Genomic DNA, 26,436 nt, shown 5'->3' on the forward strand with positions numbered 1-26,436 from the left:
ATTGTCCATGCAGGAAAAAAAAAGACTCAATGTTTTACTCAATATATTATAACAGTTTTCAAATTTGGGGGGTTCTTGAGTTAAACAGTTTTCTCTTATCTTTCAATTCCTAATTAAAGCAACTTCTATGTTATTTTTGGTTTTTTTTCTGTTGGAAAGTAGTTACTACAATTTTCATCTATTTATTGATGGGTGTTATGTCATTATGATAGTAAAGCTTTAACAAAAATATTTTCCTAAACTACCTTCTAAGCCAAATTCTGAACAAATGTAGGAAATCATCCCCAGGACCTGCCCCACCACAGCCAGAATGTATCATCTCCAACGCACCCATATCTCAGTCAGGCTTTGCAGGCTTCATGGCCTCTGAGGAACATGACTACCCTCAGAGGTGATGGCTAGCAGAGCTGACAGTTTGGTCCTGACTTGGTGGTCTGTTTGAGGCATGTCAAAGATTTGGAAAGGCAAGTAAAACAGTAAAATACGACTAGAAGGCCATGTGAGCAGTGATTTGCGACATTTCACAGAACTGGGTGGAAAGAAGATGCTTCCGCTGAAAGGAGAAGGTTGTCCCTCACCAAATTCTTTTGACCACACTTAAAAGCCTGATGAGGTTTTGCCTCAATTTCACTGAGGAGCTGTTGCCTTGGGGTCATGCTAGCATGATAGTGATACCTCTATTTGTACCACTTTTAGATTAATATTGCAAGGTAATAGGTTGTGAATGAACACTGTTTTCCACTTCAGAAATGAGCAAGCCTTTCTGATTAGTCTGATGGGGCTGAGGTCTGAAAAATATTTCTGGATCGGTCTCTCCGACACAGAAGAACACGGGAGTTTCAGGTGGACCAGTGGTGAAACTCCTCTCTTCACACACTGGAACACAGCAATGCCAGGTAAGCTCTGCACGGCCTCAACCCTTGTGATAGGAGTGCAGCTGCAATTCATGCTGGTTTCTGCTTTCCATCCCCTGGTGTTAGAAATTAGAGTAGGCACTTTCTTTTGTGCTTGTAGCTATAGGTGGGCAACACCATCAGACCTTGTGTTTGACGCCAGTGCAACAAGCACCGTCACAGCTGAGTGTCAGGAGTTGTGTAAGTCAATCTCCTGCGAAGCTGTACAGAAACAGATTTGTAATGGGTTAGACTAAAGGCAATACTGTGCAGGAGTTAACAAGGTCCATGGTCTCATCTCTTTCAACTTTTTAACACCAGTTAACAACAACTCATCAGATTCAGAAAAATTATTACGGACAGTTTTTTGACCCACAAGGTGTATATGTGAGAAACGAGCAGCGAATGTCCAGCTGTTTTGCATTTCAGCAAAACAAATTAGCATCTATGTGAGAACTCTTGCCTTCACGCTAGCTAGTTATGCCTTAAAACAAACTTCTTGTACTTGATATCAGCCTTCTTGAAATTGAATTACCTGGATATTGAGAACCTCAAAGTAATTGTCAGGCCATCTGCGTCTGTGAGGCTCATTGGCCCGTATCTGGGCTCTGGCAGGAGGTGTTAAAAATAATTTTATATCCAGGATGGTTTTTAGTCTGCATAATCTTCATCTTCCTTTTCATCATTTTCTGTGAATAAAAGCAAAGGTCTCATTTCTTAGAGAGCAATTAAGACTTCGGTTTTACTCATTTCTTTTCCGTATCAAAAAGGAAAAGAGCAAGGCTGTGTTGCCATGGGAACTGGAATTGCAGCTGGATTATGGGATGTTGTTAGCTGTGAGAAGACAGCAAATTATCTTTGCAAACAGCAGGCAGAGGGAGTGCCGCCTCCTGCTCCTCCGGTACGGGTCCCTGCAGCTGCCTGTGCCGAAGGCTGGGACGGAGCCTCCCGGGCAGACTCGTGCTTCAAAGTAAGTGTGTGTCTACCTTCACTGTGAGCCTGAGCACGGGGCAGCCCGGGGGTCCGTGCCCTGGTCACCGTGGTACTCAGGGACCCAGGCGCTGGGTCATTTTTTGGGAATGATCTTCTCCATGGTATTCAAGGGCAAAAAAACATGAGAAAATCCATCAAATATAATGAAAGTCAACAATGGAAAACCTAAAACAATGAAAACAGAGTGCTACAAATGTGCTTGCTTTTATTAAAATGCCAGGTGAGAACCTCACCTAATTTATTTGCTTCCAGGAATTTGGGACTTGAGAAAAACATAGTATCACATGTCCAGAGCTGGCAGTGTCACTTGCATAAGACAACATTTCTAAGAGAAAACTTATGGAAACCTGGCCCTCTGCCAACCTTTTCTCACACTGCATGTGATACTTTTAGATCCAGGTTTAGTTTGACATTGGTGACTCTTCAGCAAGTAAAGGTTTTGGGCATTCTCTTGATTTAGCTAAAAATGCCTTAAAAAGTCTCCTTTTTGAAAAGAAAAAAAAAGTAAAGAAAAGGCAAAATAGATCAAGTAAAAATAAATACGCAACATTGCTCTTCCAGGTCTTTACATAAGTATCCTCTCACTTTCTTTCTTGAGACTCTCTGCCTGTTGGGAGGCCAGAGATGATTTTATAAGGGTCTTAACTTCTATGTCACACTTAATTATTGTTGCTAACATTATTGGTTCTGCCAATTTCCAAAATGTTGATTATCCTTTCCCAAAATGTCAAGCATCCAGTTCCTTACTTCAAGAATGTACGTACTTCATACTAGAAAGTGGAGCTATTTGTATGCTTGCACCACCATACAAAAATCTCTTCCCCAGCCAGGGTCAGCACCTTGCAAAACAGCTTTCTCCATCCATACTATCTTTTCTATTCCAACCTATTGGTTTTCCCTCCACCTTCCATTTCTCAAAAATCTCCTGCTTTCTATGGTGAAATACCACAACTGAGCTATTCTGTCTTTCTTTGAGCCTTTCAGTGGTCAAAGTTCCAATTAAGTTATAAATTATTTTTTTCTTCTTTGTACGTTGTGATACGTTTTGTTTTCCTCAGATGCCTATGCTACTCTTGCCTTATTTTAAAATAGACACTTTACATTACTGTTTAATATTATAGGTCTTGAGAGACATTATGTTGTCTCACTCAAGAATAAAGGGGTGCGAAAGTGATACTGATTTTAATTACATAGGCAATTATATATTTTTATATGCCAAACTTTGCACATTTAGTAATTTATTTTTACTTTTTTTTTCTCAATAGTTTTTTGTGAGAGAGGGAAACCAAAAGAAGTCTTGGTTTGAGGCTGAAGAATTCTGTAGAGAAATAGGAGGAAATCTGGTCACAATCAATACAAGAGAAGATCAAATTTTATTATGGCAATTAGCATCGTGAGTACTTGTACAATGATACTTTTTCATGTCCATGCTGTGTTACACAAGAATTCCTTCAAAATATATCTGGAGCGGGGCAAGTGAGTGAATAAACACAACCAAACTTTAAGTTAAAATGGAAATTTTTGATCTGGAAATATCATCCTGAAACATTGCTTTTTCAAAAAAAAAAATCTTGAATATTTCAAACAGGCTTTCATATTTTTGAAATTTTCATCACAGGTTTTTGCCAAGGCTGTTCTCCAGATCTGATCAACTTTGTACATGTTAGTCCCTCTTCCAAAAGGGAGACAATAAAATGTTCAGCTTTAACTGTGCCTTTTTCTAACTGGCTGCAAGTCATATTTTAATCAACGCATTCAAAAAAACCCTTGAGTTAATGGGTAATGTAAACCAAAATGCAAGGACTCAATGTGGAAATTTTCTGACTACAAACTGAAGACTCCCGAAATCAAACAGGAATTCATTTTAATTAATTTTTGCTAGCAATGTAGATGCCATGTCTTGCCCACAATGTAGAAATTATGCCATTATTTTCCCCCAAAATTAGACCACTACATTCTGATTGTATTCCGTAATGTCAAGATATCTCAATGGCACATAACATATAGCTATTTAACCAAAACTGTTTCACATAGTGGTGAATCTAGGTTTAATTTCTCAAATAGATTTAAAACTGTCATATAGAAAAGTCTTCGTGATCTCACCCTTCTTCATTTTATTATTTCTCTGTACCGTGAGAAGCTGAATGTTTTTACTTGTCTGTTAAGTCTCTTTGCTTTAGACCGTGAAATCTTTGTGGAGGGAAATCTTTGTGGTATGTAGTGAATGAAATAGGAGTCTATTTTATCTGGTCCATAGGTACAACAACATAAATAGCGTGAACTATTAAATAAACTACATAGGAAGTGCCAAGAAGAAAATCAAAGCAGTTGAAAAACAATTTTCACTATTTTTCATTTGTTAAATTGTATTATAGCTCTCTATTGATGTTTTACTTTTGCTAAAGCCTCTGTCTGTGAACTCCAAGCCAAGAGCTGTGTTGCAGCCACAAGGATGAGACCCTGAGCTAGCCCTGTGCCACATCACTTGTCCATTAACTTACATTCAAATATGGCAAGTCTTGTCCCAACAGAGAGCACTGTCAAACCCTTTGACAGAGTGCAGGCAGTGAGCCTGGCTATGGGCCCACAGTGAAGGAGCAGCTCCCAATTCAGATGTGACAGAAAGCACCATTTATATCATGGCCCCTCTTTCTACGCTTATGTATCTATATTGTATGATTTGTTTTAGAGATAAAGGACTGCACACTCAGGCTTTCTGGATCGGTTTGTTTCTCTTAAATCCTGATGACGGATTTGCCTGGATTGATGGATCCCCTGTGAGTACTTATTTGCTGGATATTAATTGACTTTCTGTCCTTTAGAATATATAGATTTTCATCTTTTTATGCCTTTTTTGCAATCTCTTTAAACCTTCGGCAGGTGCATGGCAGCCCTTTATCCATCAGCTGAACAGCTGTAGTGCACAGTGATGGCATTGTCTTAACACACTAATGGAAGTACAAAATTGCCTCTGTTTCATCCCTGGTACCATGTTATATCCCATCTTCCGTACTCCACACTCTTAGATCCTCACAGCATCCCAGACCGGGCACTGCTGTATGTCAGTACAGAGAAGTCAGGTTGCCATCTTTCACAAAACGAGATAAACACAACTCCCTCCGCCCATCAGTTTTTTCTCCATCAGACATGTTTTTTCTATACCGTGTCATCTTTACACCTTCTCCGGGGAGCAATGGGGAAAGTGAGCTGATCAGCATGACTTTCACAGCCCTCTCAGACCTATCTGAACTCCTATGATCCCATAAACAAGGTACTTGAGATGATGAGATCCTGAAATTGTGCTACGATGGCAATCTCAATTACTTCCACTCAGCTCGAATCACATAGTAATTGAGATGTATTTCCAACACAGATAATTTATGAGAACTGGGATGAAGATGAACCCAACAACCATGAAGAACTTGAACATTGTGTTATGTTCAATAGATCACCTCAAATGCGCTGGAACGACTTGCGCTGTGAACATTTACTTAATTGGATTTGTGAAACAAAAAAAGGTATGATTACTTCCCCATTTAATTGAAGCAATAAACCCAAGTTCAAAAACAAATTGAAAAGAAGAAAGATACTGGGAATTGCTCATTTTAAAACCAGTTGCAGTGAAGGCAACACATAAAGCAAGAGGAATGAATCAAGATATTTCAATTGTACTCAGATGCAGGAAGTTAAAGATGTCCCTATTACTTTATCTCTGGTTTTATCTCTTTCTGCCATGGGTTGAATAAATTTGCAAGGCAAAGGTACTTATCACCTCTCCTTTTATTGCCTCCCTGTATTTCTATCTACTTCAGGCTTACCCAGTAAAGCCAAAGATGCAGGACACTAGAGTTCTCTGTGCAAAAGAGAAAAAAGCTTTGCTTCCCACTGTGAAACGAATAATGGGAACCAAAGAGAGGGATCAGTTGCTATAGGAACCGGCACCTCTGAAAAAGAGATCAAAAGCAGAGGCTGGTGTAGCCTTGAAGGACTCCTGCATCCACCAGTTTTGCCTGGGAAACAGGACCCTAATGCCAGGCCTCCCGCACCTGATGCCAGGGCATGAAACAGTCCTGATGGACGTGCATTGGGGTGCCTACCAGTAGGAAACGGGGTCTTCATGGGCTGAGGACCCCAAGTGACAACTGATAGTAGAAGAACTTGTTTTACTTACTTGGTCCTACTTTCACACCCCTGCTTCCTGGTTGTAAACTGAGTACTTGTGTGCATCTCCATGGAGCAGGAGATTCTTAAAAGCTTCTTGAAATGAAAAGAAAGTTGGATGCACACAAGGAACTAGTAGGAAGCACAATAGGGAGGGGAAGGGAGAAGCAGTTATATAAAAAGCACTGAGTATATCTAATATTTGATGACTGCCAACAAACGGTTACTCTTGAACAGCAAGTAAGGCACCATGCTAACACTGAAAAATTGCTTAACCGAAAAGGAAGAATCACTGTTCCCTGGTGGGTAGATTAGTCATACAAATGCACCATCAAAACATTGATTTCCGTATACCAGCTTGAAGCAGTACATCCTGTGCAACCCCTTCTGGTGCCCTGAGCACGCTGCTTTGTACAGATGTGGCTCTCTGCTCTTGGTGAGATTACTCAGGAGGAGTTCAGAAACCATGACATAAAGACTCTGATCAGTTTATCTTGATCCTGGATGACCTTTCAAAAGTAAAAAAAAAAAAAAAAGAATTAGATCTTGTTATTGTGAATCTAGATTATATGAGGGTCAACGTGAGAAGAGAGATGCTCAACTGTTAATTCCCTCATACTCACTTAAAATACATAAGATACTCCATTTTTTGGAAAAACAAGGAATGTTATAGTTATGTTAGGATTAAAAAATAAAATCAAAATGAGGTGAAGTATGTAAATTCATCATGAAGACATTTGAATAATTTTAGTTCTGTTCTTCACTAAATACTTAAGAAGAAAATGTTTAAAAGCTCCCAGCAGAAGAATTTTAATTGCTTTTTCATTTGTTTGCTTATTTCTCATCTAACCTGTTCCTGTCATTTCTTTAATAATGTCTTCCTCTCCATCAAACCAGAGAAGAAATGGAGAAATCTAAAACAGATCTGGTAGTCCTTTCAAGAACAAAATAACAGGCACCCAAATGAAAGCAGAGCTACCTTTGAGGGGCTATAGCTGGCTCTGGGAATAGCAACACATTAATTGCTTCCTCCTGGTTCATCCTGTAATCAGAAACTTGGGTTTGGTATCTACTGGCTCTCCAGGACTCTTAAAAACAGACTTTCCTAGTAAAAGCCAAGCCATCAGGATAGGAGGAATGCATCAAGACACTGGAAATGATGTGTGGTATTACAAAATACCAGCATTAAGCTTTCAGTACTTGTGAATAGTTTACTACTATGTAGATAAGCTTGAGAACTTAATACATTGGCTGGATTATGTTGTTTGGTTCTAGTCCCATGAATATAAAAAAATTAATAATAGCATGCCAAGTAAAAACACTAAATAAATTTTCAAACTGATTTAAGTTTCATTTACAAAGTGTTTACTGCACATCCTGGATTGTTTAATACAGTGCTTTTGGAGATACGTATATATGCTTTAAAGATTCACATTTTTCACTGGATAAATGTTTCTAAATTATATATATTTTCTAATTTAATCCAGTGGTATATGCTCTAAAATTTTGAAAATGCATTAGATCATAGTTTGCTTTTTTTTTCTCTATTATACAAAGCATTTGCAACTACATAAAGCAAATCTCTCTGGATTTTTTTGTATTTGGAATGTTGCTCATGATGAGCTTTTATTTTACAGGTACGCTGCTAAAACCTGAACCGGACTACAAACTTGGTAGGATTTTTTCCTCTTTCAAAGAAAAGTTTACTGTATAGTTTTCAGACTTTGTACAGACCAGATATGAATGTAATATATATGATTCTTTATCTTTCAGAATATCAAGCCACCGATGATGGATGGATTATATATGAAAATAAGCAGTACTATTTCAGCAAAGAACATGTCCATATGGAAGAAGCACGGAGAATTTGTCAGAAGAACTTTGCAGATCTTGTTGTCATTGAGAATGAAAGCAAAAGACAATTTCTATGGAAATATGTAAGCACTGAGCCTATTAATTATAATTGAATTCTGAAGCAGAGCAGCTGATAAAATAAAGGGAACAGCCTATTTATTTAGGTCGGCTAGAGTCCTGAGCTATTGTCCTACATATTACTTATTTATATAACAATATATTTATTCAGGACCTGTAAGGAAATTACTATTGTTTTCACAGGTAGAGGAAAAAGGCATGCAAATGTTAAAGGCGCAGCAAAGGAAGTTCAGGGCCAGGTTGCTTATTTCTTCTAAGATACGTAGTGTTCAGCACAGCGATTATTGCTTTCTTGTCCAGTGGGTTCCTCACTCCAGGATGATCCCCATATCCCTGTTGCCTATTTGAAACTGGGGTCTAAACCTACAATGTTCTTGTCTGAGGCTCAAATCCTGGAAAAAAAAAAAGAAATAGGAAAAAAAAAATCACAGGCATGGTTAATGGGCTTCCAGATTTTTGCTTGATGTTGAGGAACTGTTTAGTGCTTAACTGTTAATCACTTTTGTTTTAGATTTACACAAAGCTGAGAGTGGAATCATATTTCATTGGGTTAGTTGTCAGTTTTGATCAGAAATTCAGGTGAGTAAAGGAAAACTGGACAACAGATGATGGTAATTTCATCTCGCTCTATGGGAGCATTTGCGTGTGCTTTCATTTTACAGGTTAATAACTGTTGTGCAACTGACCTCTGGATAGTTTTCAGGAGAAGTCTCAGATCAGAAGTGTTAAGTTCTTCTATATTTAAGCAGAGCAATGTGTCTTCCTTCCAAATCTGGGAGAGCAAAACCAATAGAAGTTAATGGCTAAGATTAATTTCACTTAATATCTTACACTAAGAGAACTGAGTTAAGCACCCAAGCAACCCTTCATAGGTAGTGAGGAGAAGCAGCTAATTTTAGGATGTTACTCACCTGATCCTCTTTAGACATCAACCTTAGGATGAGATTAACTCTAACCAGTTCTCCAATGGCTACAGAGAAAGCCCAGGAGGTTTTGATAAAATGTGGTTGTAAGGGTTTAATCAGACTAATCCCAGTGGTTCAAGTTATGTGAGCTGGAAGCAAGAAGTGTAAGCAACATCTCACCCAACAGCTTTCTGAAATTGCTGGTAGGGAACCTGTTGTAGAAATCTGTTTGTCGGAGGCTGGAAAGAGGACACCTTTCTGGGATGAAAGGGAAGTCCATGAGATCTTGGGGTTTCAGTCTTGTCCAGACCATAAGAAGCCTTCCCTTCGAGTATGACATTGTTTATCCAACCTCTGGCAAAATGGGATGCTGATGGGACTTGAATGTGATAGCACTAAACAGACGAGAAGCAGCAGTAACGCTGTGGATATCTTCTCTCCAGTATATGTAGAGCCTTTGCCCTCTGGTCACTGCTAATACCTTGCTTAGCCCTTTACCTAAACAGACCTTGTAACTAAATGACTGCTGGAGATGTCTGTCCGGCAGCCACTGTCCCCTTGTTCCTTTCAGCTGGCTGGATCAGACCCCAGTGAACTATGTCGCCTGGGCTCCAAAAGAACCCAATTTTGCGAATAATGATGAAAACTGTGTGATAATGTCAAAAGATTTTGGTGAGTAAAATAGAAACAAGAAATATTTGGTTGAAAATTTAGCATCAAAATCCAAAATGTTTGCTACGTATTTAAATTTGAGGCTACCCCACAAATAAGTAGCTGAACAATACTGACAGATTTTCATAACAAGTATGCTGAGGTTTAAAACCACGCCATCACTCTTAGGAGACGAATATACCACAGAGGAAGGAGGAGTGTATTTGGGTAAATGTGTACATGGCAACTGTTTCACCTGCCTCCGGAAAGTTTCACTTGTGCTTTATGAATACTGCCTGGGGCTGACTGCTGGTACGAGAGTTTCAGACAGTGATTCTCTGTATTCCATTTATTTACAGGCTTTTGGAAAGATATAAGCTGTGCTGTGAAAAATGCCTTCATCTGTGAAAGGCACAATTCAACTTACTCAGGATTTGCTCCTACTGTACTTCCATCTCTGGGAGGATGTCCTGAAACCTGGCTTTTGTTTAACAATAAGGTGCAGTAACAAATCTCAGCCATATTTAGCAGATTTGCTCTAGGCAGAGAAAACAACTATCCCTTTTATGTCGCTATATAAATTCTCTCACTTTATACACCAGTTTATTAAGCGGTATTCTAATTAGCAGTGTAGTCAATTTTCATGTTGGCAAGTCCATATCTAAATCTCAAAAAAAGGTGAATTTGAATGTTTAAGTTATAATTTTTGTAAATGTCCACGTGCCTTTAGCCATAGTTACTTTTTCAGTTTCTAGAATTTTCTGTTTATTTTAGACATACTTACTGCATGGAAATCCTGTTCCATTATCCTTACCTGTAAGTGTAAGCCCCTTTTTTTGGGTAACACTGAGATGAAAAAATGAAAAGTCACAATTTTCATATGTAATCGGCTATCACAACTCATCTTAAGTTGAGTAACACAAACAGCAATAAATGTCAAATCAAATATAGAAAACAAGCAAGCATTGGTTTTTGCTAAGTTAAGCAAAAGTACACCTGGCCATATGAACTTAAAAAAACCCAACCAACAAATGAAAACCACAAATCAAACCTATGGTGCAATCAACAGGAAAAGTTCTTATGCATTCAAAGGACATGAGAAAGGGGAAGCAGCATATGCCAGTTAAAAACCTATGTCTTCTGTCCCTCAGAACATACACAACCACAAAAACTTTTTTTTATACTGGTATTCAGGAAAAATCCCCATGAGATACTAATATACGGTACAAAAGAGTACTTCTTCCTAATGCTGTTCTACTCATGCTGAGTGCTCATACAAGCTCAGGTTTTAGCATTAAATCTGGTATATAACTGAAAGAACTTGACCTGAGAGGTACTTGCCCCAAATTATGTTCCCAATCAGGAAACAGTTTCAGTCCCTCAAAATTCTACTTTTCAGTAATGTGACCCGAAATCTCTACCCGTGCACCTTGGAAATCTACTTAATTCCTCAAAAGCTTTTGGAAGTTGCCCACTCTTGCCCAGCACCAACCTTGGACACCCACAGGTTTGTAAGTGCTGCACATGCATCGCTGTGATTAGCTGGGTCTCCTTTCTGCTGGCTGAAAGTATTCACATTTCAGCAGATCCCCCATCTGCTGCTCTTTACATGCAGGGACTAGAACTGAATTAATCAAAACCAATGGTTTTAATACTCTTTGACACCTGAAATTTTGTCTAATCCTTTACTCTCCCTGCAGTGTTATAAAATATTTGGATCCGGAGAAGAAGAGAGACTGACTTGGCACTCTGCAAGAAGTGCCTGTATAGCATTAGGGGGAAATTTGGCCTCTATACACAATGAGCAAGTGCAAGGTATGGCATCCGAATCTTTTGGCACTAAGTATGAAGCCAGCACATTTCACCACCTAATGACAAGGCCGAACTGGCCTCCAGATCTAAATAGCGTAACCTATGAAGGAAGACCTGGAGCTGCTTGATCCAGAGAGAAGACTGGAGTGAGATATTACGATACTTCCCATCTCTTGGCAAAAGCGCCATGTGGAGGGAATGGAATAATCTGTTCCCCATGGCCTTGGAAGATGGGATAAATAGTAATAGTTCATAGTAATGAAATGCCCACAGATATTCAAGTTAGACAGTAAACAAACATCCATCAGAAATGACATATATGCAGTTGATGCTACCTTGGGAAATACTGATTAATGCTTTTGAAGTCCCTTCTAGCCCTAATTTTTATAATATTTCCAAGAAGTTTATATAATTTTTATCTAAAATCTTTTCCTTTTTTTTTTTTTTAATGAAATCAAACTGCTTCAGCTCAATTATCCATTGTAATTTTTCTCTTTTACCATTAATTCATAGTTTAACAATACTGAACTTGATATTTCCAATATTTTTAAAAGTTGATTGGTTGTTTTATTTGGAATTTGGTTTACACTGAATTTGAAGAAAGGCAACTCTTCAGCTACTCTCCTTGTCTGATCTTTTTTTTTTTTTTTAATAGCCTTCTTCACCTTCCACCTAAAGGATGTTGCCAATGAAACGTGGATCGGACTGAATGACATTAACAGTGAGGGTATATATCTTTGGACAGACGGAAGCGTTTTTGATTATTCAAAGTGGGCAAGACAATTCCCATTTAGAGATAAATACATAAAAGTTGACTGGAACTATATTACAATACAGGTAAACAGAAAAAAATCAGAAAATGCATAACTTAGATAACATACTCAAGGTTAGACTAACCAGCCTAACTTCTGTGTCTGCTAGGATCCTATATTTTAATGGCTTAATGCAGAATGCAACTGAATATTTCAGAGATCAAGTGTTTAAAGCTGTACCCAGAGATTAATAGGCCTGTTTAGAGTCTATACTTACTGTCATTCCTTTGCAGAAGTCTAGAACTGCAGAAAAGGAATGCTGTATTATAATTACTGCTAGAATTAATTAAAATTATGAGAATTATTGGATTTTACTGAAAATATTCAGTATTACTAGCTGGGATTTTTACTTTGTTTTATTGTTTCTCCTTGTACGGCATGAATCCAAATGAAACTTCAACAAATTCAGTACAGAGTACCATAAACTACATAGTAAAAATAGCTTTGGTGCACTCCAAGAAATTTTAATAAACTGACAGAAGTTCTTGCAGTAATCTGCCAAGGAAAGTATATTTGCTTAAGATATATAATATAATATGTTTAATTTCCAAGAAACAATAAATGAAAAAAAGAGCCAGAAAATTAGAAAAGAAAGCTATTAACTTTGTCTCCTCAAACCTACTTCTATTGTTTTGCCAGACATTTTGCACTTTATCAGCTATTATTTTCTTTTTTAATTTTTCCCTAGACTGATTGTATTGCAATGACGAAAAGATCTGTAGATGAAGCAGGGTACTGGGAAAACACTGACTGTCAGCAAAACAAAAGCTATATTTGCCAGATGGACAGCAGTAAGTTTTATTTTTCACCTTCTTTGTTGGAAGACATTTACTGAACAATCCGACCGTAGGAGTCCTCAGTTGTAACTGCCCGGCTGTGCCAGGGTGAGGGAAGCAGGGCTACTTTCCCAGCTCAGGAATTCCAGACACAAAAGCCGTTCTGGGATAAGGATTACAAAAAAGTTTTGGCTTTATGGCCTCTCCCCTACCAGCATATCCACTGTCACAAATAAGTGGTTTAGGGGCCCCTTAAATAATCATCGTCAAAAGTATTAGCAGAAAGTGATTTTAATAGAGATTTATAAAAGCGCGACTTAACAGAGTTCAATGGCCAGGTTCACTCTATCACTTACTACAGGGATGAAGCATACAAAGTAAAATCGTGTTATAATTGAGGGTAAGGGAGACCCTCCCATTGAGTCACAAGGTTCAGAGAAGACTCAGCTGGATCCAATCTTAGTCTCAGACTTGGACAACCGTTTATGTCTAATACGAAAAGGGTAAGGAGACCCTCCCGTTGAGTCACGAGGTTCAGAGTAGACCCGGCTGGATCTGCCCCTAGTCTCAGACTTGGTCGATGGTTTATGTCTAAGGGATTACATGTGTTTAGCAGCAGTCTAAGGTTCATTCACAGTTTTAAGGTAGATCATAAAATTTAGCAGCACTTAATCATTAAGTAATTTAACATTTACAAAGTAAGTTAATACAGTCTACTAAAATATTACTTAATTACAAATTATGCTTATTATTAGTTCACACACATACACACAGACAGAAATATATATATATATAAAAAAATATATTTTTATACAAAAGGTACCTATTAAAAAATCCCTCGAGTTCAGTGAAGAAGAAATACTCACGTGAAATGTCTCAGCATTTCTCTCAATGGGCGAGGGTTGAGCCTCATGGAGTGAAGGGTTTCAGCCCAGGTCCCGTCATCAGCTTTTGGCAACGGTCCTCTGAACTTCGCAGACTCAAGAGGCCGCGAGTTCTGAGGGGCGTCTGACTCAGGGAGATGCTAGGTGCAGCCTGCTGCAGTCCAGGAGAGCTCAGAGGGTCTCACTTAGAACCACCGTTTATAGGTTCGCAAGATGATTGGCTTTAGTCGTTCCTAAATTTCCATCCTGGCCACAGACCCAGGTGGTAGTTACTAAAAATTCTCAAGGTTTCAGTGTTGTTCACTTGAGCTGTGAGCAAGATAAGGGTATCAGGGGTTGACACCTGGGCCAGGCAGCAGGAGCACATTCCCAGCCTCAGCTATGCAGAGCTTCTGATACGGTCAAGGAGCGCTCAACCACCAGACTCAATACCACCAAGACCAAGGTTTCACAGGAATTTCTGAGATCAGCAAGTGGCCCAGGAGAGTTGGGAGGGAATGCACCACCACTCCGGCCAATACTCACAAAGGCTGACTTCACCTATCCTGCAGACATCTACACTTAAATCAGTTGCCTGAACATGGCGAGTAGACACTTTGAAGGCAGGATTCACCTGCCTCATCCTGAGGCAAATGCCCAAAACAGGTTAGAAGAGCTATGCCGTCAAAATGCCTTTTTTCTCTATTGACAGAAAAGTTTAGCCATATGTGCTTTACTCAACTAGCAGAGATATAGGTATCTGAATCAGGTTATTTTGCAAATGCAAATACAAAGCATAAAGACAAATTCATCAGTGACCTCCACCAGCTATCTTAGCTAGATAGATAATACTCTAAAAGCAGCTTTCCCACTCTCACCCCCAGACCTATGCCCCTTCACTAAAAAACCTCACACATATCCCACTGAGGGGTTAACTAAGGTCAGTTAAACTGGTTATTTTGCTTGTCAGTCTCTAGCAATGCTTTTATATCACAAGATCAGCAATAATCAAAAGGGCAAAAGTTCTAGTTTTCTTCGTATATCCTCAGGGTGGGAGACACATCCGGAGCACAGCTACACAGCAGAGTCCACAGGAATAGAAACAGGGAACTGCTGAGCAGCAAGTAAAAATACAGGAAGAAGCCACAGCTGGGCCAGATGCTTCACAGCTCTGTCCCGTGCAAATGCAGAAAGCTGCACGAGGGCATCACTAGCAAAAACAATTGCCAGGGTGTTCTTGACACTGACTGAACACAAAGGCAGTTTTTGTCCTTTTTTCTGTCCCTATCACTTGCTCTAGGTCTTTGTCTTCTACTTCCATATATATCATTTAAGGTACAGCTACAGTTTCCTTTTTCACTTCATCCTACATGGGAAAGAAGCAGCAGCAGAGCCACAAACTTTGCTTAGAATGAAATTCACCCCTATTTTGAGACTGAAGTGGTATGGAGATCCTGCACGTCATTTCATCTGGTGCAGTGTATGTCTATAGATACGCACAGCTTGTCCTCTGCCTCTCCTTAATCCTCCTTTACACTATAGTTACAAATAATTCCAAGTTACCGTTAAAATATGTCTCCTGTGTTTTAAATAAGAAATTATTTTACTTTCTGCTTGTGTTGCCACACTACATTCATCTGTTACTCAAAAGTAGTACTGCTATTCAGGTAGCTAGTAATTTTCACTGTTTTCTCCCCTTCCTTTTGAATTTGTACCTCTTTCCTACAGGGCCTGAACTGTTTCATTCCACAACTGCTCCGGATTCTGATTTCATCCATTATGATAACAGCAGCTATTTAATCATTCCTTCTAAAATGAATTGGGAAGAAGCAAGAAAAGCCTGCAAGGAGAAATCTTCAGAGCTTGCCAGCATTTTTGATTATTACAGTAATATATTCCTGCTGCTGCAGGCAGTGCAATATGGAGAGCCCTTATGGATTGGGCTCAACAGCAATGTGGTAAGATTAATAAATAGGTGGTGCAGTTAAATGCTATGATTGGATCACTATCAACAGAGAGAATAGTAGCATGAACAGGTTTAGGAACTAGGACTGGTGGTCAGCACTCACTTAATTTAACTTCATCCATCTTAAATCATTAAACTCCATCTTAGGCAATGGAGAAGGATGGGAACCTCTGACAGTGTGGGCCTCTCCTTACTAACTCTATGGGAATCTTAGACACGGAGGTGAAACTACCTGGTTAACATTTAGATGGCCATTTTAGGAGAGGTGAATTCTACTCAAAGGGACCAACTGGGTCATTAAGGCTAGTGCTTCGTGATCATTGGCAACTATAGCTTTTTCTTTACTTTTTGGTTCAGAAGGGTTCACAGGACATACCATGTGCCTCTGCACACCCTCCTTGTTATGCCTGCCTAGTCCCAAAGATTAAAAGCGGTAAAAGCTATACTGTACCAGAAGAAGTGAATGCGGAGATCCAGGTCCACCACTGTATAAGGGAACACTCGAGTGAGCATCAGTCTTATTAGCTCTGTCACTGAGTGCCAAAATGAGCTTCAGCTTCTCTAGTGAATATGCAGTTGCTCAATGCACTTAACTATCTTGGTGATTCCACCTCACAATGTTGCCCGACAAGGGACTGAGCACCAGCAGCATCTGGGAAGCAGCATTTAGCCTTCAAAACACCTTCATGGGCTGTTTCAGCATGGGAGGCATACTGCTGTGTCTTACTTTTACGTTGCTGAGTCCTGATTCAATCAATATTTTAACAGTACTAGCACAGATATACAAACTGAGCTCTATATACCACTGCAAAAATGTGCATTTATATAAATCCATTTACCTGAAACAGCAGATAAGAGTCTATAAAATTATGTCAAATGTCTGTTTCAATTTTAGAGTTATGGCTATTACAGATGGACCGATAAAAGGAAAATAAATTTTTCTAAGTGGTACTATGGAGAACCAAAACAGAAAATAGCCTGTGTCTATCTTGAGCTCCGTGGGACCTGGAAAACAGCACCTTGTAATGAAAAACATTTTCCTGTCTGCAAAAAATCTGAGGGTAAGCTATGGTGATGACTTTCGGTTTCATGGCAGAAACCTTGCTCGATCTGATTTGACTGAAATACAAGTTTCTAAGTATATATTAAGGAATAATAAGCCTGAGTATGTAATGTCGATATCTTTATTTTGCATGAACAATGTTTTATATTGATGGAGTTGTCATTCACCAGCCAAGATACTGCCATTTTACTGGACTGGGGTGATAACTGCTGTAGGAGTTATCCTACATCACAGGCAGACAGAACACAGAGATTGTGGGAGTACTAACCATTTCACTTCGAGTCTAGAATGTGAAACTTTTTGCTGACAGGAATTTTGTGGGAAGGATTGTAATCAATAAAGTCCACTGAGTATAAAATAAATTTTGTTCCTTCAACATAAGCAGCATTCATACACTGGTTACGGCTTCACTGTTATTAGATTCTAAAACCTGGGGAAAGGAGGAAGAGTTGTACCTGGGGAAAAAAAGAGTCTCTTATTGGCCCAAACAAAAGTTCATACTTCATAGTGATTCTATGGGTGTCACTGAGGAATATTACAAATTAAAAGGTACAGGCAAACCTTAGGATGGGACTGAACCTTTTTGCTTTCTCATTTGTATTAGAGCAACCACTGTTAGCTCTAGTGACACAGAGTTAATGGAAATTCTGAGTTTCTTTTCATCTGCTTTTGTGTAGTTTTTCTTTAATTTCTTTTCCAGGCCATGCTTCCTATCTATTCATCTGCAACTGTCATTTTAAAAATGCATGTACTAACGGACAGTGTTACTGTTTCATTCCATGATGTCATTGCTACATTGCTAATGAGGGGCTACTACATAAATATTCAATGAGCTTCAGATTATTCCATGCATTGTCAGAGTTAAAGCTGTTCAGAAATTTTATTGTATTGAGGAAAATATTAAATGGCAAATTTCCACAGTAAACTAAGATTTAGATGATATTTCACTTAAAATCAAATTGTTATTTGAACTTCTTGAGGGTTTGGGAATTTTCTGCCTTTTCTTTTTCTGCTTTTTACTGTATCTTTTATTTATACAAATTTGTTGGTTATAACAAAATAAACTAGAACGAAAAACCCCCGAACACTCAAACATCTTTGAGACAGTCCAAGTTTGATTTAATTGGTGACACAGAAGAGCGCAGGCTCAGATTGAATCATTCAGCTGTGACTGAGCAGTTCTGCTCTTCATTGTCACTCTTGACAGAGTCACTGATAATTCTAGCACTGTGTGTGTAAGAATATTTTAAGTACCTTAAGGTTTTTTTTAAACTTGATTTAATATCTGAAGAACTGGAATCCCTACTGAATGAAAGCATCCATAAGATCTCATTTCTTCTAGATGTACTTCCTTCTGATCCCCCACAGGATATTGGAAAATGTCCTGAATCTGATCACATATCTTGGATTCCCTTCCGAAGCCACTGCTATAACTTCAATGCCAATGAAATGAGCTGGGCTCAGTCTGTGACTCAGTGCGTTCAATCAGGTAATTATTATTTTTGCCCAAAAATAGGATTTTGATCTTGACATAAAAAAAAATCACTTTAAAAAAGTCTTGAAAACTAATGCTGCAAAATCTACACATATTAAAAAAAGGAAATCAATGTCTCATTTATTTTTCACCATTGATGCTGTTTGTTTTTCAGTTATGTTGAAATTAAGGAGATCAATTTTCCTTGGTTTTTTCCCAGCTGTGATTGTTTCTTGTTATGTTTCTTCATTCACAAAATTTCTCTTTTTAGTTAGTTTTTTAAATGGGTTAACCTCTTTCCAGACTTATCCCTTCTTTTCCATATCTCTCCCTATACAAGAGCAGAAGTAAATACCATAGTAACAACCACTTATTTTTAACATGGGGTGTGTTATCCGAAAGGGGTAGCTCGCTCTACCAGCAGGGCTCCCTGGCAGCCTGCAGAGCCAGGGGAGGGCAAACGCTTCCCTCCCCCATCTCGGAAGCATCTGGTCCTGGCCAAGACCATGAGCTGCTCCTTGGCCCTCTTCCACCTCCGCTGCTGAATCATCAGCTACCTCATCCATGCTTCAGGAGGCCGTGAAAGAGAAAGAGAAGCACCATACCGCCCAAAAGAAATGGGTCCTTTTGTTTCACGTCTTTTTAGATCCTCTTAGCCCTCTTCCTCCACCACAGTCTGTGCTGTTCCCCTACAGCTGAACGCTACTTTCTGGTCTCTATTTAAATCCTTGCTTACTCCCTACCAGCAGGAGAGATTTTATTAACCTTATCTTATACCAAAGGCTGTAACTACCACTGACTTCTAAGGCAGGAGATACCTGCAATCATCTTCTGTTGGGTTTCTTATAGGTGGTATGTTGGCTTCTGTAGAAGATCTGGCTGAATCAAACTTTTTAGTAGAGCATGCAAACTTACACACAAGCAAGACAAGTGGCTTTTGGATAGGAATATACAGAAATGTAAATGGTAACTATTTTAACTTCTATGAATAGACTTCATTAAATGGACAGAAATACGCATAAGAGACATTGTTTTTTTTAAGGAACTAACTGAAGTACAAGAGAAGCTAGTTAAAGACAAAAAGATAGATTGATAGCATATAATCTAAAAATTCTTGGAAGTTGATGGTTTTACCCAATGGGTGTGAAAGGCTGTAGAAAAGAAATTTGCTTGGCTTCAGTTATGGGTCTTGGATATTGCATGCGTCCACCATGCCACCGTGTGGGACTGCCTCAATTCAAATATCTTGTCTGTATCTGCTTCAGTAGCAAAGACGTGGAGAGGTGATAGGAATATCTTCTGAGAAGCACAACACAGAAGACACTGTTCTTTAAGGAAGTGAGATATAACATGTAATTTCAGCTGTCCATACCTGAGGCAATCACGGTGCCTCATTTCTAAATTCGAACGATCCAGGAATTGCTGTAACTGATGATAATTTTGCACAGCTGCTTACGGTTGCAGTGTCACCAAGGACCTTCACAGAAGACCACAGCCAATGACATATATCCATCCCTCTGACCTCAGCCCTCCCTGAGGACCTGTCTCCTATTCCTGGTCTGTGAGAAAGCCTTTCCCACCCTGTCTGCTCTGCGCCCCGGTGGGAAACATGTCCCGGCTGGCTTGCATCTTCTCACAGCCGTGCGCGGGAGTTGCGGTGTCCAGCTGGACCCCACAGCATCAAGCTTCTCTGTATCTCTGAATGGAAAAAATTAGGCTGCTGGCTACCAGAAAAAGAGTGCAGTGGAAAACATGCACCTGGAAGAAAACAACACTAGTTTTAATCCACAATCAGTCAGAAAGGATTTTTTTTTTAGATTCATTTTAACTCATTGATACTTCAAAATTTTTCAGAGTTTATGCAAAAAAAGAAATGTTTTAATTTTAACTAAGCATATGTTTAAGTGTTACAGTAAGAGTTTCTTGATTTTCAGTGATTGCTGCTGAAGTGATAATTTAGAAATTTAAAAAAAAAAAAGCCTAGATTTATTTTTTTTCAGTTTGAAATTTTAGTACCCTAGACAAAAATATGAGGATCTGTAAATTAAAACTAAGTTATGACTGGCGAATCTGCAAATCATAATTTGGAAAAGCAATTATATTGTTTTTAAGATGAGAATCAAAAGAAATAAAATGCGTTAGAAAATAACCACAGATGGTATTTTTGAAGAAAGTAGTATTGCTTTATTAGGCTGAATAAAGTAATAATATTAATATTAATATTCACTAATATTAGTGAAGATCTTTGATGTGGAACTATTAGTATTGCTACTAACATTTGCAATGTTAGGGCAGCTGCTCTGGCAAGACAACAGTGCCTTAGACTTTGTCAACTGGGGTGAAGGACAGCCCTCGGAGGACCAGCTTGATTACTGTGTGCAGTTGTCTGCGTTCTCCGGCTACTGGAGTATCCTTCCTTGCTCTTCCCAAAAGGGTTATATTTGTGAGAAACCAAAGAGTAAGTGACTTCTTTAGTATTTGCTCTTGATGTTTATGGTTTTATTTCAGTAGTAATAGCACCATATGGTGATTACAAAAGACCAACATAAAACACTGTATTTCCAGTCTTCCTTATCACCTGTTTCAGCATTCAGACAAAAATAATATGGATATGTAGACTTATACTTTTTTTTGTCTGCCCTGTTCATGGTTTATTGCTTCATAACTTCAGATTTTCTTGCATTCTGTGAGGAATATTCAATTAATAACTACAGATGATCAATATTTTCTGAAAAATTCCTAAACTCCTTTGTCATTTTGCTCCCCTCCAACTTACACACGTATTTTCCTGTTAACATTCCTATTCACTTTTTACGGAACAAGGGTTGCATCAATAATTTGCTTTTCTTCCTCTTGCTGTACTGTGACACATGCTGTTCCAGTAAGAGATGGATGAAGCAATTCCATTTAAATAATAACAGAACGGAAGCATGATCCAGAGCGCATATAGTGACCCTTGAAAGTAATAGAAGTGTTTTGGTTAGCATATTTTTTTTTTTAATACTGTGTTTCTGTGTAACTGAGCACCATCTGCTTTGGTCAGGAAGTAGAAATATCAGAATATCGTGAGCCAAGCAGCCATGTGGTATTTTGGAGTTTAGCTGTTAATTCTGCAAAAAAGCACGGTTTCCTGCCCTGTTTCACAACCCGAGGTTCAGGATGTTTCTGAGGTTTTGTCCTTTCCCCTTGCAGAGCAAAGCTGCAGCTGGTGGGGAAAGCAGCCGTACACGTTCATAGCAGTGTCAGGGCGTTTTCTGAAAAAGAAAATTCTCCTTTTAGGGCAACTCCTAAATTTCTTTGGGTCATCAGAGCAATACATACTACAGAAAGCTAATTCGTTGTTACCAGAGATATCAGAAAGCAGAAACTCAGTGTCAACGCATACTTCATTTGTTGGGTTCGACTGTGAGAGGCCCCTATGTGCAAGGCCAAAGTACAGAGACTATTCCCTGACACCAGGTTCTCCAGCAGCATGGGGTTTCAGCACAAGCAAATATTACATTACAGTGAGCCCTGCACCCTTCCAAGGGGCAATTTAACAGTTGCATTTCCTTTGGGCTCGCAAACACGCCAGAGCTTAATGCGCTGCTGTGCTCCTACTGCAGCAGCCCGGCTCCTGGCGCTTCCCACGCTGGAGGGCGCGCTCCGGCCCCCCCGCAGCTCCCGCTGCCCACGGGGAAGATCTGCTCTTGCACCGGCCGTCACCCAGCTCCCACCCAGCGCAGGGAAAAATCTTGCAGATGGCGCCCTCTTTGCACGGCCGGGAAAAACTGCGTGAGAAAGCTCGAGATGATAAATGTAATTATAGATGTAAATGAATTATGGTAAATTAAAATCTGCTGGGTCTCAAAGGAATTGTGTACAGTACAGGGAAACTGTCAAATATCCTCAGCATTTGATCAAGTCTTTCGCAGTCTCCGCAGGCATGCAGACCCGGTGAAGAGGGCAAGATTTATTATCCAGGGGAGAAGAGAGAGTCCATCTAAACCAGTCAGAAAATAGCTGTGCTTGGAAATTCTTTGGTTATTAAAAAAGCAAGAAGGGGGTTTTAATATGCAAAACACTGCAGTTTTATTACAGTGAATATCAGGTTAAAAATCAATCACACCTTTTCATCTCTGTCAATTTAGCAAATATGTTTCCAGGAGAAGTGATGAGGTAACCTTGATGCACAGGTTACCAGATCTTTTGCTAACATGAAACTGTTAGGATGAAAATGTGTCCTTTTTAGATTTTGACTAAACATTTGTCTTTATCTTTGACAGCTATTCTTAAAGTAGCTGCAAACGTGGAAGGTAGGATTTATTTTTCCTTCCCAATAGTTTCAAAGAGACATGAAAAGAAATACTTGGGTGTTTTTATGAATTGGTATTTATTTTTATTTGTCTTTTATATATTTATTTATATGAGCTTAATTTACTTAATTGCCATTGAATTTATTCCCAGCATAATTCAGCACTACCTATAAGACACTTAGGGCATCCCAGGATAACTAAGTGCTTTGGTAAACTGATCACGCCCTCTTTGCTCCTTCTTTTGCATGCTAAGATCTATGAGGGAGACTGACACAGAGGCATTACGATAGATTTTTAATATAACTCTTATCCTAAAAAAACCATACAATAATATCTACACCTTACGTATCATAGCTTCTTTGCCCACGCTCCTATCCTTGTCCCAAGAGAACAGTGGAAGAAGGCCAGGAGATGTTGTCGTTATATTCCATTTCCTTCATAAATGTGGGTTGCTGATTAACAACCTGGTAATTAAGGGGGAAATTAGACCAATAGTTTTCAGTATTCTTCATATTTATTTATGGCTACAGTACACCCACTTCTATTTCCTTTGTATTTATTTACAGATGCCAAAAAGGACAAAGCACATGGTCACATGAATATGTGGATGCTACTTACTCTGCTCCTCATCATTTTATTAGGGATGAGCTTCATGATTTATTTCTTATTCAAGATCAAAACTCAAAGTGAGACTGAAAGAGAGGCAAGGCAGCACAGCACACTGGTAGAATACAGCTGTGTCCTAACTGGAAAGGACAATGAAAATTATTCTACCAGCGACAAAGAAAAAAATGAACACAGCGTCGTCTAATGGGATAACACAGCCAAAACATATGCTTAAGCTTAAAAAAAAACTAGCTGGAACAAAGGAAATCTTAGTAAAAGTTACATGCACCTAGCAAACAGACACTATGAACTAAAATTAGCAATTATTCCTTTCGTATGGATTAAGAGCTATTGCTCTATGCTCTTCAAGAGATACTCTCAGGACTAAGACTCAGTACTGTATAAAATGGCTAATCAAATAAGCATGACAAATAGCAGAACTACTGTGAATTTGATTTAAAAGTTATGGATTAATACCCTAGTGCTCTCTCTTTTTAGAGATTTGTGGCAGCATCACCATATAGCGAGTACTCTCTTTGCAGAGCACCCAGCCCCAAAGCCTGCACTTTGAGAATATATCTCACCACAGCGTACTGAAGAGTGCATTCTGGTACTCAAGTAAAATGGTGTTTGGAATAAACAGAGATTTACATGAATTGTTTTTCCCCATTATTGCCCCTGTTTTACACTCTTTACACAAGTATCTTCCTTGCCATAGTATTTTAAGTCAAATGCAAATACTTGTCCTTCATTCATGGCTTCAACTGATTTTGCAAAACAAGTAAATCTTTGCAAACACTCAGTCATATTCTATGAGTTTGAATGTTTTGTATCAGTTATGAATATAAAACTATATCAATAAAGGATCTATATCTTACATAATAATACTTCAGTGTTGTTTAATTAGCATGCAGAGATGTTACACGGTTTGGTGATCTAATGAGTCATTTACCTTAAGAGAGAGGCTAACAGGAGGAAACACAGAAACATGAACAAAGCATATGACTAAAAAGAAACATAAATAAGCTATAAAACAAAATGGATGCCAAATAAAGCTGGAAGAATCCATTCCTGTTTTTATTTCACTTGATTGCTCATTTTAGGATGACTTCTCTTATATCCTCCAACTCTCTGATAAATGGACTGACGACTGGGCGCTGTGTCCATGCCACAGGCCAGTGAGGCAGTGGGGCATACCAGAGTGTCTTGCTAGTGAAATGCTTTAGAGGTTTACTGTCCTTTTTAACTTTTCTATGAATTCTATGTTGTCTATGACAGACTGAAGAAAAAAAAAGAAAAAGATCTCAAGGATCTCTGGGAAAAACAGACCCTTAAATCATAGAATCATAGAATCATTAAGGTTGGAAAAGACCTCTAAGATCATCGTGTCCAACCGTTAACCCAACACACCATGCCCACTACACCATGTCCCTAAGCGCCTCATCTACACGTCTTTTAAATACTTCCAGGCATGGTGACTCAACCACTTCCTTGGGCAGCCTGTTCCAAGGCCTGACCACTCTTTCAGTAAAGAAATTTCTCCTAATGTCCAACCTAAACCTCCCTTGGCGCAACTTGAGGCCATTTCCTCCCGTCCTATCGCTTGTTACTTGGGAGAAGAGACCAACACCCACCTCGCTACAACCTCCTTTCAGGTAGTTGTAGAGCGCGATGAGGTCTCCCCTCAACCTCCTCTTCTCCAGACTAAACAACAAAAAGTACATAAGAACTGCATAGGAGAGGTCATTGGGAAGGAGAGATTCATGTGACATTGGATTGCTAGTTTGTAGATATTGCAGTCAAACAAAACATATTGCAGAGGGCAGGGAATGAATGGCATTCTGTACTCAAACTATTTTTACTGACAGTTCCCTTGATCTTACACCTTTTTTTTTCCTTCGTGTAAGTTACAACACATACCCATATTTATCTTTTTTGTAAATACTGACACTGAATTGGATTCAGTGGTGGTTGATGGCTAATGATAAAGGCAAGGCAAATGAAAACAGTAAACGTATGAAAAAAACCCCAAACCCAAAATAATATCATTATTTATAATTTTGATATTTTGATAGTTGATATTGGTAACACAGCTCTGAAGACCCTATACTCTTAAATGGGTTTCTTCTCTCACATTAAGTGACATTTTGCCCTTGCATAATATATTGTGAAATTTGTCTTCATAATAAAGACATGAAAAATGAGAGAAAATTCTAAGGGCAATTTCTGCTGAATATCTTTCCTCCTTTTCCTTCAAAACAAATAAGGGATTTTGCATCATAGCTGAAGTTGATTTCCACTTAATAAAGGGCTGCAGCTCATTTGTAATGTTTGAGAATATTCCTCTTTGCTTGTCTCATTTACACTTGGTACAAAGAAAGAATTATTAAGTATTAAAATTCAGTTGTACTTTATGGATTAAATAATTGTGAAAGACAGTTTTGTGGTCAAAATCACTGGTTAACAGAAAGATTTGTAAAGATTCGGCTAATTTGTATTGGTACTCCTGAGATAAATTCACATGAAATAACAGCATAGTAGTTTTACCAGTTTACCAACAGGAGAAGATAAAAGCCAGGTGTATACATAGGGCCCAGTTTGTCAAGTTACTGAGCAAAATTAAATTGTCCCGTCTGGGTTAATTTTTCACACTGAAATATTCGACATTACTTGGTGCATCAAATTAAATGAATACAACTTTTGTAGCAGTGAAGACCTATTTAGCCAAAAATTTGGATTTTTTTTTTTCTGAGTTTCCCAGGCATGTATGTATGAGATTTAAAGTACATCCATTTAAAGTGCACTCCCTGCTTCTTTGTCTTTGACAAAGTAACAGTCTGTAAAGTCTGTTACAGACTTTACAAAGTCCTGTAAAGTCTGTCAGGACTTTACAATCCCAGAGCAGAACCAAGAAAGTTAAAAATAATTCAGCGGAATGATGTTGAACTGTTCAAACTTTGCCACTTGCATTCGAATTGAAGGAAACTTAACTTTCAGATGCAAAGTTTGAATTTTGTAATTATTTATAGATTTCAGAATACCACATGTGACAGGATATTTCCTTATTTAGAGCCCAGAGTTTTCTCTTTCAACTAAAACTCTCCAAAACTGAGAAGAAGCCAGCGCCAGCTAGTTCCTTAAGGACTTCTACTGCAGAAATTAATTTCAGCTCATCTCTTTGTGAATAAGAAGAAAGAAATGAAACACATCACTTTTTCTACAGTCTTAGTTTTC

The 26,436-nt window shown here is 38.7% G+C and overlaps 1 protein-coding gene and 1 long non-coding RNA gene across 2 annotated transcripts in view; one reads left to right on the forward strand and one right to left on the reverse strand.

The window, feature by feature from the left end:
- LOC142079536 (macrophage mannose receptor 1-like) overlaps positions 1 to 24,748 on the forward strand; it is a 35,235-nt gene extending 10,487 nt beyond the window's left edge. The window contains exons 10-29 of the mRNA XM_075143895.1: positions 748 to 896; positions 1,664 to 1,863; positions 3,152 to 3,279; positions 4,576 to 4,663; positions 5,260 to 5,404; positions 7,685 to 7,720; positions 7,821 to 7,984; positions 8,491 to 8,558; positions 9,456 to 9,556; positions 9,895 to 10,034; positions 11,236 to 11,350; positions 12,003 to 12,184; positions 12,848 to 12,950; positions 15,527 to 15,756; positions 16,660 to 16,825; positions 18,170 to 18,316; positions 19,151 to 19,267; positions 20,592 to 20,759; positions 22,567 to 22,596; positions 23,163 to 24,748. Of these exons, the coding sequence (XP_074999996.1) occupies positions 748 to 896; positions 1,664 to 1,863; positions 3,152 to 3,279; positions 4,576 to 4,663; positions 5,260 to 5,404; positions 7,685 to 7,720; positions 7,821 to 7,984; positions 8,491 to 8,558; positions 9,456 to 9,556; positions 9,895 to 10,034; positions 11,236 to 11,350; positions 12,003 to 12,184; positions 12,848 to 12,950; positions 15,527 to 15,756; positions 16,660 to 16,825; positions 18,170 to 18,316; positions 19,151 to 19,267; positions 20,592 to 20,759; positions 22,567 to 22,596; positions 23,163 to 23,407 (2,722 nt within the window). The 3' untranslated portion in view covers positions 23,408 to 24,748. The remainder of the gene's footprint in view (positions 1 to 747; positions 897 to 1,663; positions 1,864 to 3,151; positions 3,280 to 4,575; positions 4,664 to 5,259; positions 5,405 to 7,684; positions 7,721 to 7,820; positions 7,985 to 8,490; positions 8,559 to 9,455; positions 9,557 to 9,894; positions 10,035 to 11,235; positions 11,351 to 12,002; positions 12,185 to 12,847; positions 12,951 to 15,526; positions 15,757 to 16,659; positions 16,826 to 18,169; positions 18,317 to 19,150; positions 19,268 to 20,591; positions 20,760 to 22,566; positions 22,597 to 23,162) is intronic.
- LOC142079537 (uncharacterized) lies at positions 8,001 to 14,057 on the reverse strand. Its single transcript, XR_012672709.1, has 3 exons — positions 13,759 to 14,057; positions 8,666 to 8,751; positions 8,001 to 8,371 (listed from the first exon to the last, which is right to left on the reverse strand). It is a non-coding gene; the product is annotated as an uncharacterized LOC142079537 (long non-coding RNA).
- Positions 24,749 to 26,436: the final 1,688 nt, after the last annotated feature.

The sequence above is a fragment of the Calonectris borealis genome, chromosome 2 (assembly GCF_964195595.1).
Source record: "Calonectris borealis chromosome 2, bCalBor7.hap1.2, whole genome shotgun sequence".
Lineage (NCBI taxonomy): Eukaryota > Metazoa > Chordata > Aves > Procellariiformes > Procellariidae > Calonectris > Calonectris borealis.